Here is a 20,387-nt window from a genome sequence, read left to right on the forward strand (position 1 = left end):
GTGAAAGTGTAGGAAGTTGGAGGCTGGTGGGTTTTATGAAACCAGGATTGAACAGCTTTGCTTGTTCACTGTTGTTTGCAATTGTAGTAGGAATGTTTTTTTAATGAAGACCTAATCCAAAGTTATCTCTAGAGAGAGATTTAACCAGAGGTATTGAAAATGTCTGGTTACTTTCTGCAGAGCCAGCAGAAGGATCTGAATTCTGTTCCTTCTGCATGTTGGACAGTTACCTGGGAGCTAAACCCCTCTGAATTCACTGCATTCACTGGCACTGAAGCCTGTTTTGTCCAACAAACTTTACTGATGCAAGGGAGGGCCAGGAGGCTTATAGGCCTGGAAGCTGGGAAATAGCCCATCTGTCTTGTAAATGGAGTGTTGATGTTTAAAACCTCCAAACCCACAATCCTGCAGGCAGCTCTGAGCCTTTCTAAGAGAAGCAATGTGAGAGCTATAACAGATGACTGGTGGATGTGTCTGATTTTGATTGTTTCAGCATTTGTTTCAGGCTGGGAGTCTCTTATGCATATGCTAAACTGGGAGTGAAAAATAGCTCCACTTCTTTATCTGTATCTCCTGCAGTTACTGCTGCAGCTTAAAACCTTCTTGCTGTCTGTTACCGGCTCATACATAGCTATGTGAAATGAGGTAACTGTTTCCAAAATCTCTTCCTAATGAATCATTTGAAATCCCATCAGAACTAACTCTGGAAGTGAAGCTGTTGCTGAAGCAAGATACCCCAATTGCCTTGAGGTTCCAGCATCAGTGTGAATAACAAATGGGAGCTTTAAACCAGATATGTTTAAGATTCCTTGAATTTATTATTACTTAATGATTTTACTTCTTTTTACATGCTGAATGGAACCTTTAGGTACCAAGCAGGGCTTTTAGAGCTTGTCTGTAACCAGCTTTGCTCTGGACCATAAAGGCTCAGTGATACACTGCAGGGTGTATGGACAGACCCACTCAGGCAGTGTCAGTTGGTTTGGTGGTGTTTGCTTTTGAGGTGTTTGGCTCTGGAAGCGTGACTGTGTCTCTTGTCTGTTTTCCAGGTGTTCTATGAGCACAGAAGATGGAGCCAAGCTGTATGATGTCTGTCCTCATGTCAGTGACTCGGTGAGCTTCTGCTTCTCCTGAGAGTCTTTTTGATAACCTTCATCTTTTTGTGCAGGAGGGAGGGAGAAGGCAAAAGTATAGCCATTTATTAATCCTAAAATTAAACGATGCATCACAGCTGAAAAGCACTTCACTAGCTCTTCACTTGAAGTGTAACAGAATGTAGCTTAAAGGTGATGTTAGTAATGAGCAGGTTTTGTGGAGGTATTACAATTCACAAATCCAACTGCTTCCTTTGCAAACAACTTGCATAACACGTAGTCAGATGGCTGATGTCAAGGCAGTTCACTGCTCATTAGATCTGTACATGCTTGAAAAGGCTCTAATGCTTTCAGAATTGTTCCCCTTCTGGAAAAGGGCACGTTGAAAAGGTGTTGTGCTAGAAGCACCTTTCCACACCACATAAAGCACTGTCTCTCTTGTTATTGTGGTCTCTCGTGTTCTCTGAATGGAGACCTGCCACCATACTGGCATTTTCCAAATCACGTGCTGGGGAAGGTTTTGCTAGCTTTTGGGCAGACCAGAATTCCCTGTGTGGTGATGGGATCTAACCTCTCTTACCTTTAAAGGGTGACAGCTTGCTTGTTCTTCCAGTGCCATCAGTATGGCCTTGCTGTATTCCTGCAGTGATACTGGGAGTTGACTGAGAATGGTGTTAAATTCTTGGGAGCTAGCAATGCAGTCAGCCCCTATCCATCCCAGCCTTCGAATCCAAGACAGCACTTCTGCCAAAATCTGATGCCTGTTTCTTGAAGAGTAAATGGAGTATCAGTTTAATAGGATGTGCTGCTGCTGTTTTCTTGTTCTGTACAGAAAAGGAGTGGTCTGCTTCTGGATATTCTCCAGTATCTTCCTCTCAGCTGCTTTGGGTTGTATGATTCCAGTATGTTTGCTGCTTGTAGTAGCACCCGCTTTCTGGGTACCCAATTTTGAGCCCTTGTTTTGAGTCAGGCTGTGTTTGAATCCTACGTAGCCCTCTGGAGACCTGGGGTTTCATCTGAAACAGGAGTTGTCTCCAGTGTTACTCTCGTTCCCCTTCTTGAAACTTACCTGACTTGGATCTTGTCACACTGCTCTTACCCTTCCTGATAAATTACAAGACTTGATACAGGTTTGTGTGCTCAGGATTTTATCTACCCTACAGTGCTCTGTCCACCTCCACACTCTGAGTCTGAAGTCACTCTAAATATCAGAGGGAAAGGGCTCTAGGAGAGCAGTTGTGTTTGTCCTCGTTTGCTTTCAAAGAACTATCATATTAACTAACCAACCCAAGACAAATAATACTTAACAATGAATTTGAGGAGGAGAGGAGTGAAGGCAGGTATCCTCTGGCTCTGAAAGCTATAGGTGCTTGAATCAGGGCATGGAAAAGAGATAGTGCCCTTGCCCAGGGCTCAACCCACCTTGGCTACCTTGAACTGAGAGCCTTTGTGTGGAAATACACATCTTTTGTTTCTTGCAAGTTCCTTTGCTTCTCCCCGCCTTGAGTCATAGTCCTGTTCAGATGTGTGACAGAGCAGGTTGCTATAGGAACTGCTATAGGAGAGCTATGAGCTTTAGGAGATGGGCAACTTGCAGACTTATGGTTAATCTTACTGATCACAAATGAGACTCAAGCAATGCTAGAATCGTAAATCTTACAGTCCTTCATGCTGGTTTTTCCACCTCCTTTCCCCCCACAGGGTCTCTTCTTTGATGATTCATATGGCTTCTATCCTGGGCAAGTCCTCATTGGGCCTTCTAAAGTCTTCTCCAGCGTGCAGTGGCTGTCGGGTGTGAAGCCTGTTCTGAGCACAAAGAGCAAGTTCAGAGTGGTGGTGGAAGAGGTAAGGGCTGAGCAGCAGACATAGAACCACCTGCAGAGGCCTTGCCTGGGGCTTTGGAGCACAGTTAGCTTGCCATGGGCACCTTCCACAAGCACATGCACTGTGGCTGTGTTCTCCTGAGGTGACAAATTCCTCACTGTGGATTGACAGGACTGTTGAGCATGGTTTGGCTTTGCCTCCCTGACAGCACCCTGCAAGGTGATCATGTGCCAATACACTTAGAAGCTGATCATTAAGGCAGTAGAAACACCTCTTCTATTGGAACTCAAGGTTGCATACTATCCAGAAAGGGAGGAATGTTGCTGACTCCAAGAGGGAGCAGCTCCAAGTCCATTAGCATATCTCTGTGACATTGGGCTGCTGATTTGTATGTATATAGCTTCCTTCCCAAGCCATGGGTCATCTTTCTTGGAGTTAAGAACTCTAGAAACTCTTGGTGTTGCCAAGAGCCAGGCTATGGGAGCACACACAGGTTTGCTGCTTTCCTGGCTGCAAGGATGCAGATCCTAGACACTGGTCAAGGAAAGCCTTTGGGAAATTGAGTTGCCTTTTCTCTCTTTACATTGTAGGTACAGGTGGTGGAACTAAAGGTTACCTGGATCACTAAAAGTTTCTGTCCTGGAGGTACTGACAGTGTGAGTCCTCCTCCCTCAGTAATCAGCCAAGAGAAGCTGTCCAGGTGAGAGAACCCTTTTCACTCCCAGCACCCAGTGCCTGTACAGACTGTGGGTGACTTGCCTGCTAACTGATCAGACACAGTGCTGCTCTTCCTTGATCCACGTCTGCATATTCCAGAGCTTCAAAATGTCAGAGAATAGCTTCCAAATCAGTTTAGCAGATGCTTGAGTTACCAACACAAGGGCTAGCATCTCCAAGTACTCTCCAGCTGACAAGTGAATAGAGGAAAGGAGTGTTTGGCAACAGGTCACTTCTTCCCTCATCCTTCCCCTTGTCTGGAGTAGGGGCATCTGTTCTCTGTATGTGTGTAGTAGGCAGCTGAGGTGTCCTCTCCAGAGCCAGCACTGGTGCTGAGGGAGCAGCTGGTGCCCTCTGCAGGCCGCAGCTGCAAAACTGGGCTGGATGCAACTCAGCAGGGAAAGTCAGATGAGTAACAGCTCAATACAGTGGGGGTTCCTGCCTGGGGTTCATAAGCTGGAGCAGAGCAGCTCTCAGATGACAGCAAAAAAAACCCAATGCCCACTTCAAATGTCTCTTGGCAGCATCTCTGGGAAGGGGAGCTGGAGGGAAAGGAGTCACTGGTATCCCACCCAGTCCCTGGTGAGGTCCCCACTTTCCCTTTAGAGCTGTGTGCCTAGGAATGATCTGTTGTGGTGTTCAGCTCCTGCCACCCCAGAAGAAGAGCCGTTGGCATGAGTCTTGCTGGGCACTGCTAGGTTCTGCTGCTGCTTTTGCACTTTGCTCATGACTGTCCTCCTGTCCCACCAGGGTAAAGCGGCTGGGGTGCTTTGACCATGCCCAAAGGCAGCTTGGAGAAAGGTGCCTCTATGTGTTCCCAGACAAAGTGGAACCTGCTAAAATCACCTGTGAATGTCCCGAAAGGAACTGTGTCCTGGGTGAAGGGTCAGTTGCCAAAAAGGTGAGTTGAGGGCTCGAGGGAGTCCTTATCTTCTCGTAGTATTTCTGGTTGCTTTGGCTTTTAGAGCAGAAACCTTCCGCACTGTCATGCGGCCTGAAATGTGACTCCTGAAGTGGTGGCTGTAAAGAGTAATGGCTCCTTCTTGCCAGCAGCCAAGTCACCTTGTGCAGCAGCCTGACTTCACTGGGTGAAGCATGCAGCTAATGCCGTGAGAGAACATGAACAGGACCTTGAACACACTCGGCACCTCGCAGGGGTCGAGCTGTGTCAGAGCTGGTGTGCTCTGACAGCCAGGGCCATTAGACACACGCTGTTTTCATTAGCATGGCCTCAGGTTTCTCATGGAGCTGTGCTGTTCAGTTAAATCCTTGCTGCAGTGACACAAGGCAGAAGTCTTTGCATCCTAGGCCAAGTGAGTCACGCTACAGCTTCTGCATGCTGGCAGCAGAGCAGCGGTGTTCCTAGAATAACAGGATATCATCAGTGGGGATGGTGACCTCCCTGCATAGCTCTGTCTGCTACATAGATTAACTTGTGACCTTCCATAACAAAAACTTCAGAAAAAGCTTAAAATAGCCTGCAGGAGCAAAGCTCACTGCCCTTGGACTAGCCCAGTGCTGCTGTCTTTGGTTTGCGGGACGCTCTGGGGCCCGTGAACTGTGCAGAGGCCTGTGGGGTGCTGTGTTCCTCTGTGTGCAAAGCTGGCTGGCAGCTTGTGGGGTGCCCAGGTGTTGTCTGACTCAGCTCTGCTTTCTGTAGGTGAGGCGGCTGCTGAAGAAGCAGATAGTGAAGATCATGTCCTGCTCCCCAGAGTCTCAGGGTACCAGTGAGTCCCCTGACAAAGAGGCTGCTGCAGCTGATGACCAAAAGTCAGAAGAGCTTAAGCCTGAATCCAAGTGTGAGCTGGATGACTCTCCTACCAGTGCACCGAGTCCTGAGGAGAGCAAGGAGGAGCAGCCAGAGGAAACAGGGAAGGAGAAAGAGGGAGCAGCAGCACGACAGCAGCCTCCCTTTCTGCTGAAAGACGAAGGGTTGTCCGACTACCGGCTTCAGTCCATGGAGCAGGATGCTGATGATGAAGCAGCTGATGACACTGATGACACGAGCTCTGTCACCTCTTCTGCTAGCTCCACGGCCTCATCCCAGAGTGGCAGCGGCACTGGGCGCAAGAAGAGCATCCCTCTTTCCATCAAAAACTTGAAGCGGAAGCACAAGAAGAAGAAGACAAAAGTCTCCCGGGAGTTTAAGCCAGGGGACAGGTGAGTTTGGCTTCCAAAGCCTGGTAGACTTGCCAGAAATCTCCCTTACCAAGGTTCCCAGATATAAACCACCTCCTCAGCTTGAGTGGAAGGTGATGACGTGCCTCACGTTAGAATACCCTTAGTAGTAGCCAACAGTGATTCTCCTGTGATGACTGCAGTGGCCTGTGTGGAATCAGCTTGGTCCCAGTCCAGCTGCTGATGAAACTGGGGCCACATGACATGACACTGATGCTGTTTTATTTCAGCTATGTCCCAGGGCATTGGCAGAATGTCTATGCTGCATTAGACTCTAATGCAGGGAAAGAGACGGGTGAATAAAGATCACAAAGCTTAAACATGACATGAATTGGTTACCCCATTGGCAGCTTCTGCAGAGAGGCTGAGGACAGGTCATGCTTGCAGGAGTGGACAGTTTCTCCTCCAAGAGCTGTCTCCAGGTGAGCAGGGAGCTGTGTTGGCAGGGGTTCACACTGCAGTGGTCTCTATTAGCTTTACCCTGCTCTGGAGAGAATGGGCAACTTTTGCCAGCAGTATACTTTATATTGGGTTTTTAATGGACAAAGTGCACTCCTTGAAAGCCTTGGAGGGATTGATTTCATAGCCTGGGGGAGGAGGGAGCATTGCCTGTGTCTGCCTGTTTCTAGATAAAACTGGATCTCAGCAGCTTTTCCCTTTTACCTCATTTGAGAATGTTTAAACTCTTCATGGGATGCAGTCTGGCAATTGGCTTCCTCGGGCTACTTAGTTGTATACAGATCCTGCACCAGAAATGAGCTAGTGTGAGATACGTGAGAATCCGGGCAGAAAAGTGGCAGGATCAGGATTCAAGGGACCCAATAGTTTGAGAATGCCATGAACTTCAGTCACGTTTTAGTTAGGTGTTTTAGCTTTGCCTGCATGTCAGGAGAGCTGCTCCTTTAGTCCTTGTGGGGTTTGGAGAACCTGGATTTGAAGGTCACAAGTAGTATTCAAGTGACAGAGCAGGAGTGTGTGATGGAGATCATGGGAACTGATTCTGGCTTCACTTTTCACTTCTCACCCCTTTGCTGGGGCCTCCGTTTCACTAAAGGCGCTGTAAGGAGAGCATAGTAGCTGGTGGACCTGGCAGCTTTCTGCACCATACAGGCACTGGGGAGAAATCCCTGTGACAACACAGATTCCTGGGCCTGATCTGGGCAACTCCAAGAAGGAAATGCAGAGGTCAGATGTCAGGGCCCTTTGCAGGGATGACCATGCTGCAGAGAATAAGGAACTAGAAGCTTTTTCAGCACAGAATGTGAGCCCCCAGCTGGTACTCTACAGGACACATGTGGCAGCTGGTCACAGCTCAGCAGGAGGGGTCTTTGCTGGTTGAACATCCAGCTGAAGCTGGTGCCCATCAGTAGATGCTGCCAAGCACTGCTGAGAAATGCAGGGTGGCTGGGCTGGCTGCAGTCAGTCACCACATCTGACCTGGCACCTCATGGGCATCTCTGCCTGCAGGAGCCAATGCAACGTGCGGCTTTCCCATCATTCAATGACCTGCTGCAGCTCTCCAGGCAGCTCATGGACCTCTGGTTGTTTTAGTGAGGATGTAACAGGGGGTTTTATTCATGTTAAATCATGATTGTCCTGTTTGTGAAGCTGCAGACAAGGCTGGAGCATTTCCTTCCAGCCTCTCCACTCTCCCATCCTCAGCTTCGCATAGTCCCACTTTCCCCAAGGAGCCATCTCTGGGCATGTCGCCCACCACATGTAACCTGTTGCAGACTTGTTCTCTGATACTCTGCTGTTGAGTGCTGATCCCACAAGGAACTTCATGTTATCTTCACTTCAAAGTATTTCTCTAACACTCCAGACCCTGCTTTGATGCTGTTGGGTCTTCCATGCATAAAAACAGGGCTGGGGAAAACAGTTATATTTGCCTGTTGGATCTTCTTGATGGATTGACTTGAAAACAGCACAAATGCAGCACTTTTGTTATGTCTGGAAGGCCTGGCCAGCAAAATAAAGACAAGGTTTAAACACTGCATGAGCTTCAGTTTGTTCTGTGCTGTAGGAAGGATGGAAATGGTGGAGGGCTCATTAGAAGAGGCGGTCCAGCTAAACTGCAGCTCTTCAACTTCTCAGCTTGCCTCTTCAGGCGGTTTAGTCAAGCTCTACAGCAGAGGACCAGCATGTGGTCCATTGTTGCATGTGTGGGCTTGATTTCTGAGCTGCAGACACACATGGATGTGTTTGAACAGCTGAGAAGGAGACTTTCCTCCTTTCAGACAAAATCCTTTTGCTTTACCCATAATCAATGTGGTTTTTGTTTGGTGTTTTTTCTGGAAGGGCTAAGATGAATGCTGCTTTAGCTTTCCTTTCCACTCCCATGCTCCTTTTGCTTCAAAGATGACTCAGAGCTGTCAGGCAGAAGGTGCTTCAGTGGAGAAGTTCTTAAGGTTCAAAGCATTTGAAGCTCTTGTTGTGCCTCTGCCAGGGGTTAGAAAGTGGGTGCTGGTAGATGTTAATGTGCTCCACTAAGATTAAAAGTGAGCTCAGCATCAGCTCCCTGGAAGGGAAGAAGTCCTGTAATACAAGCTTGCAGCAATGTAACATCTGCAGGATGATGGAGAACCTGTCAGAACAAAGCCACTGGGAAGAGGTGGGTTTCTGACATCCCAACCTGCTGATGAGCGTACCTTTGTGTTGCTGAGATCTATCTTTATTCTTGAGGTCAGCAGCATCACGTTCTGGCTGTGATCATGCACATTCCCTCTGGTAACTCATCGCCTTTCCGTGTTCCCAGGGTTGCTGTGGAAGTGGTGACCACGATGACTTCGGCTGACGTGATGTGGCAGGATGGCACCGTGGAGACAAACATCCGCTCCAACGAGCTGATTCCCGTCCATCATCTTGACAACAACGAGTTCTGCCCTGGGGACTTTGTGGTGGACAAAAGAGGTATTGGGTGTCAAAGCAATCCTCTCCTTGGGGAGCAAACATGCTCTTAAATGCAGAATATTCTTCAGTCTTTATCTCCTAATGTACATTGCAGCCCTTTTTATGGTAGGCTTAGTAGTACTCACTGGAGGTAGGCACAGGAGCCTAACAAGGGACAGTGATTCAGCCAACTTAATGTGAGTATCAGTAGAGAACTGTTATTTAACTACCATGATTTAAACTGTTGAACTGTGATAACAGGCGAGCTGTGGAAGGAATAAATGCTAAGGAGCAAAGCTGGGATTCTCAGTGTTTCTGTACAGTAGAGGTGGCCACCTTCTCCTTGAAAGCCCTGAGCTCTGTTGCAGAACAGGGGGAGAAAGTAACAGCTCACTTAAGGCTGCTTCCTCTGTATGGCTTGTTTGTCATGACACACACCCCACACCCCCATTGTTTTCAGGGAGGGGTTGTGGGATCCAGAGGCATCTTGCTTCCCCTTTCTTCACCAAACCAACTGATGACACTGGTGAGGGTCACAGTACAAGTTCAAGGACACTTACAGCTTTTGGCCATGAAATATGATGGCACACCATCTGTTTTCAGCTCTTTTTCTAGCAGAGATAGTCCCTCAGCAGTAGAGAGCACAAAGTGTTGTCAGATTGGACTCTGATAGTCTTTGTGTGATGCTGAAGAGGTACCAAAAGGCCCGTGGAGCTGCTGCGAGGGCTGGAGCAGCTCTGCTCTGGAGCCAGGCTGAGAGAGCTGGGCTGGGTCAGCCTGGAGAAAAGAAGGCTCCTGAAAGGGAGACCTGAGAGCAGCTCCAGTGCCTGAAGGGGCTGCAGGAAACCTGGAGAGGGGCTTGAACCTGCCAGAGGGGAGACTGAGATGAGCTCTTAGGCAGAAGCTCTTCCCTGTGAGGGTGCTGAGGCGCTGGCCCAGGGTGCCCAGAGAAGCTGTGGCTGCCCCATCCCTGGCAGTGTTCAAGGCCAGGTTGAACACAGGGGCTTGGAGCAAGCTGCTCTAGTGGAAGATGTCCCTGCCCGTGGCAGGGGTTGGAACTGGGTGAGCTTTAAGGTCCCTTCTGACACAAACCAGTCTGGGATTCTGTGGTTGTATGATTTGAGAGCAGAGCACTAAGGGGACAGTGTGTTTTCTCTTGGTGATAAAGCTCAAAAGCAGATGTGTTCACCCAGTCCAATCTTATTTTAACATCACTCTGTGCCCCATTAAAGTGCAGCTCATTAGCTGAGTACAGTTGTGACTGTGCAGGAAGAAGTGTTTTTCCTCCTGCCATTCACAAATGGAAGGTTTCAGCCCAGAGAGCTTGGGAGCCGACAGCCTCAGCTGCTGTGCAGAGTCTCTGCTCTTCACTCACCTTGCCTGTTTTCTTCCCTACCCTTGTGACCCAAAGCTCAGAGCTCCCAGGACCCTGGCTTATATGGAGTCGTGCAATCTGGTGACCATATTGGCCGTACCTGTGTGGTGAAGTGGTTCAAGTTGAAATCCAGTGGAGATGATGTGGAGGTAAGTGCAGGAGCCAGTGCTTGTTGGAGCCAGCTAAGAGAAAAGCAGCCACAAAAAACACAGGCTTCACACATAGACACATTTAAGCCTGGGAGTCAGCTCTGCAGTGGAGTTTGTCCTTGAGGATGGGAACAGCTATGTGCTTTTGGCCCTGTGAGGCTTAACTACGTATTTATAGATGCCTCCTAGGCAGTGAAGACCAAACAGAGTTTCTGTCCCATAATCAGCATCAGGCTGAAGGTTATTGCTGAAGTTATCAGGGACAGTTGATTTGTTAAGTTCACTATGAGAATTTTTCCTTCCCATGGCTTTGCTAGCTCATGGAAAGAGAATCAACCTATTGCCTGTTGTCCTGCTCGCTCTGCTGGGCACTATTGCCTATAGCAGCCTGATGCCTTTTTCTCAGGGCTTGTATGAACACTGTCTAGCAGAGTCCTGATAGACTCTGGTCTAGCTGGGAGATGAGGAGGATTCAAGCCACACAAATGGGGTGGGAGACCACGTTGTCAGAACTGAGCAGAGTCCTTTACATCTAGAAGTGGAACATGAGTCAGGCCTGGGATCGTGCTCCACTTCACCCATTTCTCATTAGCTGTAAGGCTCCTAGCTCTCTTCTTTCAGGAGAAATCAAAGGAAAGATGTTTCTTATTAATTGACAAGGCTTTTATCAGGCACTTTCCATTGCCTTGGATCATTTCAGAAGTGAACTCAAACCCTTCAGGCTCCAGCAAACTGCTTTGAGAAATCTGGGTGTTCAGAAGGGGATAAAATGCTGTGCTTGCATGTCTCATGATCATAGTGATGTAGAACCTGAAGTAAAGGTGAGGATGAGCAGATGACACAGAATATCTGCTTCCTTTCGCTGTTGTACCTTGACTGATGTGCTGCAGGATGAGGTGACAGGAAGGGACATCAGCAGCTCCTTGCAGGCTGTTGGACAGCTGGAAATTGCCCCCATATAACACAGTACTTCTAAGTGTTGCAGGCATGTTCTGCAGGGCAGTGCAGCATCCTGGGGCTGACATGTTCACGATCTGTCTGTGCTGCAGCTGATTGGAGAGGAGGAGGATGTGAGTGTGTATGATATTGCTGACCACCCAGACTTCCGCTTCCGCACCACTGACATCGTGATCCGCATTGGCAACTCGGATGGAGCCACGGCTAAGGAGGATGAGGTGGGTTCTGGGCACAGTTACGTGACTACATTGTCAGCAGCTATTAGTGGAGACACTTGAGAGAGTCAGTCTTAGGGCGTCAGGCCCCGCAGGGGGTATCCTAAGCTCCTCAGCTTCCTCGCTTTGTATTGGTGCTCCCTGCTGTCGTGAGTAACACATCAGATCTCTAAGTCTAGAGGTGTAACCTTGAAATCCTTTGCTTTCTGGTGACAGAGTCTATAGCAGAGCAAACATAAAGTGGGGACAAGAAGCAAACATGCCTGAGTGGGTTTAGTAAGAGTCTTGCTTGAAGTTTCAGGATAATCTCTGTTATGAGGATATTCTGTGGGCTCCTGAGCAAGAGTGAAGGTGGATTTGTTATTAAACCAGTTTCATTTGGCAGCAGAAGACTGGGGTTGTGGTTTTCATCTGATCTGTTATGTACATGTTAATTCTGTTGATCTCCTGGCAAGGAAGAGGGAACAATTTATATTGTAGAGAAATATAGGGAAAGCAGCGTCCTCGGTGTGCAGGGAAGACCTCCAGCTTTTGAGACTGCTGTCCTAAGTGAGAGTTAAAAGGTGCAGTGTGGCTCTTCCTGCAGCTCCAGTTTCAGCAGCATGAAGCACATCCCAGCTGCCCTACATAACCTCCTTCCAGTGCAAGGTGCTGCTTGCTGCGCACACCCCGTGCCAGCGGGGACTTCTCTGTTCTCTCCCTGCGGGGAGAAGCTGCTGGGAGCCCCTGGTGCTGGGATCCCACTAGAGGGCAGCCCCATTCCAGGGAAGGTCCTGTCGCCTTCCTGGCACAGCCCTGCAATGGCCCTGGGCCTGCTTAGAAACCAGATCTCCTGCCAGATGAGCCCTCCCGGTTCCTCCCCTCCTTGGGCAGTGAACACCTGGGAGAGCATTCCCCTTCTCTATGGCAGTGTTGTGGGATTTCTATGTGATTCTTTTCCCCCTTGGCATGGGAACCCAGGACTGCTGCTGCAGACTGCAAGCATTGCTCTAGGTGCTTATCCAGCTGGGAATATCTCTTTCTCAAACCTTCCTGCTCTGCACTTCTGGGGGAGGAAAGGGATTGACAAACTGCTCTTGTCTCCACAGCCTTCAGTCGGACAAGTGGCTCGTGTGGATGTCAGCAGTAAAGTGGAAGTGGTGTGGGCTGATAACTCCAAGACTATTATTCTGCCTCAGGTGAGGTCCTGTTCCAGCTTCTGATATCCCTGTAATTGTTGACTGAGTGATAAGTCTTGGGTTTAAATCCTGTGTGCAGAGAGATTCACTGAGTAAGGGAATCTTGCTCCATTTATTGCTGCCTTCTCCTGTCGTAGGATGACTTCTCAATTCTGTTAGCATAAGAAAATCCTTTGTCAGGAGGACTGGACAACTAACTGGCCATCACTGCTCTTGACTATAGAGACCAGGAAGGTATGGGCAGGCTGCTGCACCCTTCACACACTGCCCTGCGTATTCCCAGCTCTGAGCACAGCCCTGCTCCTGGCCTCCTGTTGCTCTGCACTTGGGGTTGCAGAGCTCAGGGATCATCAGTTCTGACCTGAGCCCAGGTTCCCTGCATTGCCCAACTAAGGCACTGCTGACAGATGATTGTTTGTTCTGTCTTGCTTGTGTAATAGTTCCATAGTGGTTTGTTTGGGGTGGGTTTCTTTTTGGCTAAAGAGGCTCCTCCAGAGGCTGGGCCAGAGCCACAAGTTCTCACCTCAGCTAACCTAGGGATCAGACCCGAATCTCTTCCCAGGGCAGGGAGGGAAAAGGGGTGAGTGCAAGCTTAAAAATAGATACAGCCACACTGCTAATCCATTTAGCCCCATTGATATGTCTTCTGCATTGTTCTAAGCTTTTCTGTCGTACTGTCTTGTAATCATCTTCACTGCTCCACGTAATTTCATCCCATGTCTTTTCTCCTTGTTGCCTCAAATGAAGGCAGACAGCTTAAAGCTAAGAGAAGACCTGCATCTGTAGGGCCCCATCTCTGTCACTGTGGCAGAGAACACCACTGCAGAGCTGCATTGGGGAGTAGAAAGTACTCGCTCCAGATTCCTTTGTAAAGCGAGCAGCTCTGCATTAATTACAGTAGAATAGTCAATGCCTGCACTATGGCAGTGGACTGGAGTGTCACAAAGCAGGCTGCTGTCTCCCTTCCCCCTGGTGTCACATGTGCTTGGATCACAGGCACAATCAGAGGGCTGATGTGTGTTCCACAAAGGGCTCTTCTCACCCTGCAGGGCTGGGGCTCTGCAGCAGCTCCTGCTGTGTCACGCCAGCCCCTTCCGTTCTGCTCGGCTGCGTAATGATGGGAGCTGGGGAATGTCAGGAGCGTGAGTTATCGGTTGGTGAAACCCACATTTATCAATGCCTGTCCGGGTGCCCCGGGAGGAGCTGGCCGGGAGCTTTCTCTCAGCTCTAAAAATAAAGATGGTATGAATGGCTAATTCCCTTTCTGCCTCGGATTTGGATTAGCTCTGAGGTTTGATGGCTCTTCCTGCCTGCAGTCACTTGTGTTGAACCTAGCTAACCTCTGCTGCCTGCCTGTCTCTGAGTGGCACAGAACAGTGCTGGTTCAGTTCAAGGCTGTGACAAGATGATTGAGTGTCCATGGGCTTTAGCCTCTGGGTCATATCTTGCAAGATTAAGAGGATTCTTGGGCCATCAGTCAAGTGTCAGAAGCTTGTGGATAAAATGTTCCATCCTCACGCAGCCCTATGAAGTTGTTCTTGTTCCCTGCCTCTGTTGGTGCTTGTAGCTGGAGTATGTCTATAAGGCTCTGCAGGGGGCCTCGTGAGAGACGTAGCATGTGCAAAACTAGAAGAGGCGAGGCCAGATGGAGCATGGAAGGGTTCAGCTTCCAGCAGCAAAGGGGAAGAGAGCGTTTTATGTAAGAGCTTATTCAGCATCTTGGGTTAGACTTCATTGTCCCAGTTGAATTTTAAGCAGTAGTGACATACAACAGCCGAAGCAGCATAGCAGGGCTCTGATGGTGTGTAGTGTGTGCCACAGAAGAAAGCTGGTATGAGAATGTTTTCCTGCTTCCAGCATTGTTTCTGTGGAAGAACAGAGTGTGGAGGCAGCCAAAACAGGGCTCTGTGCCAGTACAGTTGCTGGTACAGAAGCAGGACCAGAAATGCTAACTCCACTCACAGTACATCTGCATGTGGAAATCCTGGGGCATCCAGGTAGCTGTTTGGTGCCTGTGTGCTCTCCCTAGCTGGATCCCAGCCACTGGAATGGCTGCAGCCCACCTGGAACTTGCCTTAGTTTTGCCCTTTGAAAAGTGGAGGGTGGGGTTCTGCTGATCCATAATCTATACCAGCCATTGAGCGTGTCATTTAGATCAACCACAGTCCACCCTGTAGAGATGGAAGGGGTTTAAACAGCCCAACCAATCCTAGATACAAGCTCCCTTTTCATGGGAAGAACTGACTTGCATGTAAAACCAACTTACCCCTCTGTGCTTGAGCCGAACTCTCTTGTAACTCTGCTCTCCTTTAGCACTTGTACAACATAGAATCAGAAATTGAGGAGTCAGACTATGACTCTGTTGACGGCAGCACCAGTGGAGCATCCTCAGAGTGGGAGGATGAAAGCGACAGCTGGGAGACAGACAATGGCCTCATGGAGGACGACCACCCAAAAATTGAGGAGTTAGAGCCTGAGGAGCCAGCGGCAGAGGAGGTGAAGAAAGTAGAGGAACAAGTCCAGGGAGCTGTGGCTATGGCTGTTGCAGATCTGGCTGCAGAAAAAGGCGTTAAGGAAAGAGCCCCCAAGAGCTTCCGCGAGCTAAAGGAGGCCATCAAGATCTTGGAGAGCCTGAAGAACATGACTGTGGAGCAGCTGCTGACTGTGTCTCCCACCTCCCCGACTGTGGAGCTGGAAAAACCCACTCGGGAGAAGAAGTTCTTGGATGATATTAAAAAGCTGCAGGAGAATCTAAAGAAAACCCTGGATAACGTGGCTATTGCAGAGGAGGAGAAGATGGAAGCTATGGTGGAAACAGAAAAGAAAGAAGAAAAAGCAGAGGCACAGACACCGGTGAGGTCCGAGTGGCCCAGTGAGACACCAGTGCTGTGCCAGCAGAGTGGAGGCAAGCCCGGAGTCACCTTCACCAGTGCCAAGGGAGAAGTCTTCTCTGTGTTGGAGTATGCTCCAGGTGAGTGTGTCGGGTCAGGCCAGTGTGGCAGACTCCATCCTTGTTGTCCTGCAGTGTTCCCTTCTCCAAAACCTTTGCTTCCAGGCCTTTTGGGTTGGCTATCCTCTCTTCTTCCCAGTCCTTTTCACAGCTCATTAACTAGGGAGGACAAATTAAGGCAACTTCTGTAGCACAATCTGTTCTGGGAGATAAGCCTGGCTTTTAGATAGCATCTCTAGGCACTACTGCAACATCTCAAGCCACAGGAGTGTGCTTCCCTTTTGCCCACATTGGTAAGTAACTTTGGAGGGCTGCAGAGAAGATCTGCTCTCCATTGCAAGTACTTTCTTGAGAGCTGCAGGCTCTGTTCAGGCTTAGTTGCAGGGATGAATTGGTTAAGAAGCAGAGCAGTAACAACTTGTGCTGGGTGTCCTTGATGGGTGAGAGTCCTTGTTCACTTACGCCAATGTTAATCAGCCAAAAATACAGAGCAGCATCTGTTTGTGTGCAACAGTGGTGACAGCGGAGCCCAGGGTGCTCGGGAGCCAGCCTGCCAGGCCAGAGCTGACAAGAAAAGGTGGCCAAAGTGTTGAGGACCTGCAGGGTGCACAGGTAAAGGTGGGGAGCTGTGCTTAGGGTTTGCAGAGAAAGAGTCATTACCCCAGCTGTGGGACAGGGCTCCTGGCTGGGGCACAAGGACCGTCTTGTGTGGGACCATGAGAACAGGAGATGCAGGTTGTGGCTGCTGTGCAGTGTGGGAAAAATCAGATCATCTCCAGGCTGCCTCCTGGCTCAGCACCAAGGCAAGTTTGACTCTTTTCAGCCAGATGATACACTTACAGACTTGCCTTCACAAGGAACCCGTGGCAGTTCCCAAAGGCAGGTTCTAATCCTGTTCTCTTCCTTGCCCCACAGATACCCATGCCTTCAAGAAAATGGAGTTCCAGCCCCCAGAAGCAAAGAAGTTCTTTAGCACCGTGCGGAAGGAGATGGCTCTGCTGGCCACCTCCCTGCCTGATGGTATCATGGTGAAGACCTTTGAGGATCGAATGGCAAGTGCCTGCTCTCAAATGCCTGTGTGTTAGTGCTGGGCTCAGCATCTACATCACTTTCTTTCTGGAATTCTCTCTGGAATTCCCTGCTTAGCCTTAATCCTTTGCATTAGAGCTGCAGGAATGTGTGCAGCATGTGAAATACAGCTGTAATTACTGTAAAGGGCTGCTTGTGCATTCCTCAAGTCAGGGTGGGAAACAACCTGGAGCTGCTCATTGTAGGAAGCTTATTTCAGGTGCTTTGCCCCTGGGCCGCCTGTCCTGCTGAGCAGGAAAGGCAGGTGGGCAGCCATGAGGGGCTGGTGTAACCAGTGAGTAGCTTGGGGCTTCTGGCTGTTCCCAAAGCCCTGCTTCAGATCTCTTTGCACACTCTGGTCTCAGGCTGTAGAACAAGTCCACTTCTATGGGGAGAGGTGCCTTGAGAAGTGTTGTTTGAGCCGAGTTAATCACATCTCCTCTCTCCTTCTGTGTAAATACAGCCCTGCCAAGGTAAGAGGATGCTTCACTGGCTTCTGTTGCCTCTCTCCACAGGATCTCTTCTCAGCACTTATAAAAGGGCCCACACGCACGCCCTATGAAGACGGGCTCTTCCTCTTCGATATCCAGCTCCCCAACATCTACCCTGCTGTCCCTCCTCTCTTCCGCTACCTCTCCCAGTGCAGTGGGAGGCTGAATCCCAACCTGTACGACAATGGCAAAGTGTGTGTCAGCCTCCTGGGGACGTGGATAGGCAAGGTAATGCCTCCATCCACCCACCTGTGGGGAGCAGTGGCTGTGCCAGGAACAAGCCACATCTTACCAGGCCCAGAGTCCTGGGCTCAGGTGGTGCTTGAGCTCAGGGTGCTTTGGGCTCCGTTTTAGACGTCTGGAGCAGGTAACTGGTGTAGGTTGGCTTCTACAGGGACTGTATTTGGCTCCTGTCCATCCTCGATGAGAAGCCTGTAGTCAGACCAGCCAGGCTGTGTCACACTTGGACAGAGCAGAGATGCCAGCACCAGCATGGGGTGTTCTCCTGTGGTTTGGGTCCCTGTCTCCCACGCTATGAATGAATCATGTAGTGTGGCACAAAGTCCAGCTGGAGACTTGGAATAAACAGAGCCAGGGAGATGCTGTGTTGTGAACAGGCAGATCAGCAGGGCAGCTGGAAGTGGTGTGTAGGGTCACACTGTTCCATGCAGAACTGGCCTAATGGGGTGTAGTGCTGGCACAAAGTAGTGGAGAGATGGGTTGGTACAATGGGACACCAGCACCTTCCTGCTGTGAATGCAGAGAAACTGGGGCCTTGCTTCCTCTGACATTGCCACAGAGCAGGCTGCTGGTGCTTGAGCCCTCTAACACGTTTGTATGTGTGTTTCAGGGGACAGAAAGATGGACCAGTAAATCCAGCCTCCTTCAAGTGCTCATCTCTATCCAAGGTAAGGTAAATGCTCCTCCAGAGCCTGTGGGACAGGGAAAGGGGGAGGGAGGATGCCAGGCTTATGGCGGGGGGGGCGCCCAGTTGGGATCTGCCACCCAGCTGGGTTAGTGCTGCCTGTTGCTCCCACCTTGCTGGACAAAGCAGTGTCCTTATCTCTCCAGTTCAGCAGTCGGAGCAGGTTCAGGCTTTCCTCGTGCCCCGAGTTTTGGCTGCATCCCAGGTCTCTGACAATGCTTTCCCTTCTTCTCACTGCATCAGCTAAAGCACAGAGCTGTTCAGCTGCTGGCTGTGAGCTGACAGAGGTGAAGCACCGTGTCCTCAGCCAGTTAGCAAAGTTAGTTGAGGTTGTTAAACTGGGCTTCATTTGCAGGTCTGTTTTTATCCCACTGAGTCACCTGCCCATCCTACACTGTACATGCTTTTGCACATGATGCTGGTGTTTATGCTCCTTCTGTGTAGAGAATAATGAAGGGTGTGTCTAGACCAGCCCCAGAGCTTCCTGCCATAGGGCTTTGCTGTGTCTGGTTTGGGAACAGACAGACTAAATCAAATCTCTTCCTCAAGGCCACCTTTCTGTATGGGGAGCCCAGGCTTGTGACTTGAGAAACCTGTGACACAGAGCAAGACAGCTCCTGCTCCTCTGAAGTCTCACAGACCTGAGGGAGAACAACACACGAGAAAAGCTTTTTCTCATTTCCAAAGCTGAGGATCCAGGTTTAGGCAATGAAAGACTCAATGTTTTACTGGAGCAACATGGTATTAGTGAAAGAACCTGCTCTCTGCCTGTTCCTGCCTGGGCTGGGAGACACTTGTGGTCTCACCTCCAGCAGCTCTAATGCAGTTAGTGGCAGGCTGCCAGCAGCCTGGCAGTGTTAGTGCCATTGCTACACACATGTGATTGCATTAGACCAGCAGCAAGCAGGAGAAAGCCTGGGACGGGTGACCTGTCCCACTAGTTCATGTTCCACACTGTGCTATCTGATGGGACTGTGCTGGGCAGGACAGGACGTGGCCAGCTCAAAGCCTCTTACTGAAGATTGGCCTTTGTTCTGATTAAGGAGGAAAAAACCTAAGGAAAATAGAAAGCTTTGGGTGTGTTTGTGGGTTTTTTTGGTGGGCGGGGAGGGAAAGGAGATGTGAAACTTTTCCCCTTCTACCCTTTTGACCTCCCGTGCTGTTGTGCGCCTCTGCATCACACTGGTAGAAGACTGTCCTTGCAAGCCAGGGGTCTTGAACGCCACTCTTGGTAGTATCCAAGATCCCTACTGCCCTAGCAGAAGGCCACAACCCATCCATGTGAGTGCTCCCCTTGTGATCCCTGCCCACTGCACCATCCAGCTTCCTGGTTTTCCGACCTGGCCTCTGCTACCCGCTGGAAGTCAAAGCACGGCTTCCAGCCTGGGGCTGGAAGTGATGCCTCGGCAGGGTGGTGCTGTGCCCCTTGAACCCCAGCCTCCTTGGCAGTCCCTTGGCTTGGGATTCAGTGAACTTCCCCTCCCCTTAACCCCTTGGTGCCCCCTTCTCTTGGCAGGCCTCATCCTGGTGAACGAGCCCTACTACAACGAGGCAGGCTTCGACAGTGACCGGGGCCTGCAGGAGGGCTACGAGAACAGTCGCTGCTACAACGAGATGACGCTGATCCGCGTGGTGCAGTCCATGATGCAGCTGCTCCGCCGGCCCGTGGAGGTCTTCGAGCACGAGATCCGGGAGCACTTCCGCTGCCACGGCTGGCGCCTGGTGTCCCGCATCGAGTCCTGGCTGGAGACCAACGAGCTGGTGGAGCGGAGCCACGAACAGGCCAACGGGGCGGATTCTGCCTCCCTTTGCTCGGCAAGCAGCGCCCCGGCCGAGAGCCCGGGGGACAATGCGGGATCGCAGGGGGAATACGGGAGCAGCTCGGAGCAGGGAGCGGCCGCTGAGCTTTCCGACTCGGCGCTGGACGGGAAGGAGGAGCTGGATGAGTCGGAGTTCACAGCCTCGATGCCCAACGCTGCTGATGCCCAGCAGTACTCGGACTCGGAGAGCGCAGCCCAAGCCAGGGGGGCAGACCTGGCCAGAGACCGAACGGACGAGGGGAAGGCTGCCCAGGACTCTGCCGTGCAGCCCAGCGTGAAACCAAAGAAAAGGAGGAAGAGCTACAGGAGTTTCCTTCCGGAAAAGAGCGGTTACCCTGACATTGGGTTCCCCCTCTTCCCTTTGTCCAAGGGGTTCATTAAAAGCATCCGTGGTGTCTTGCAGCAGTACCGGGCTGCCTTAGCAGGGGCCAATATCCCAGAGTGGACCGAGGACAAATAAACCATCAGGTTAGGGACAGGCAGGTGCAGGGGAGAAGGGAAAGCAGCAGAAAGGAAATAGGCAGATGCTGTCACCAGTAAACTGGCTTCTCCTTCCA

General features: G+C 50.3%; 1 protein-coding gene across 2 annotated transcripts in view; it reads left to right on the forward strand.

Moving 5' to 3' along the window:
- Nucleotides 1-20,387, forward strand: part of UBE2O (ubiquitin conjugating enzyme E2 O) — a 61,381-nt gene extending 40,994 nt beyond the window's left edge. For both annotated transcript variants that reach the window (XM_057414585.1, XM_057414586.1), the window contains exons 5-18: nt 1,050-1,113; nt 2,796-2,939; nt 3,509-3,618; nt 4,386-4,536; nt 5,296-5,795; nt 8,569-8,723; nt 10,114-10,226; nt 11,276-11,401; nt 12,487-12,576; nt 14,890-15,547; nt 16,442-16,578; nt 17,110-17,313; nt 17,936-17,993; nt 19,527-20,387. In XM_057414585.1, coding sequence (XP_057270568.1) covers nt 1,050-1,113; nt 2,796-2,939; nt 3,509-3,618; nt 4,386-4,536; nt 5,296-5,795; nt 8,569-8,723; nt 10,114-10,226; nt 11,276-11,401; nt 12,487-12,576; nt 14,890-15,547; nt 16,442-16,578; nt 17,110-17,313; nt 17,936-17,993; nt 19,527-20,290 — 3,274 coding nt within the window. In that variant the 3' untranslated portion in view covers nt 20,291-20,387. The remainder of the gene's footprint in view (nt 1-1,049; nt 1,114-2,795; nt 2,940-3,508; nt 3,619-4,385; nt 4,537-5,295; nt 5,796-8,568; nt 8,724-10,113; nt 10,227-11,275; nt 11,402-12,486; nt 12,577-14,889; nt 15,548-16,441; nt 16,579-17,109; nt 17,314-17,935; nt 17,994-19,526) is intronic.

This window comes from Pezoporus wallicus, unplaced genomic scaffold (assembly GCF_028554395.1).
Source record: "Pezoporus wallicus isolate ANWC-B61680 ecotype Strahan unplaced genomic scaffold, APGP_CSIRO_Pwel_v1 contig_7787, whole genome shotgun sequence".
NCBI lineage: Eukaryota > Metazoa > Chordata > Aves > Psittaciformes > Psittacidae > Pezoporus > Pezoporus wallicus.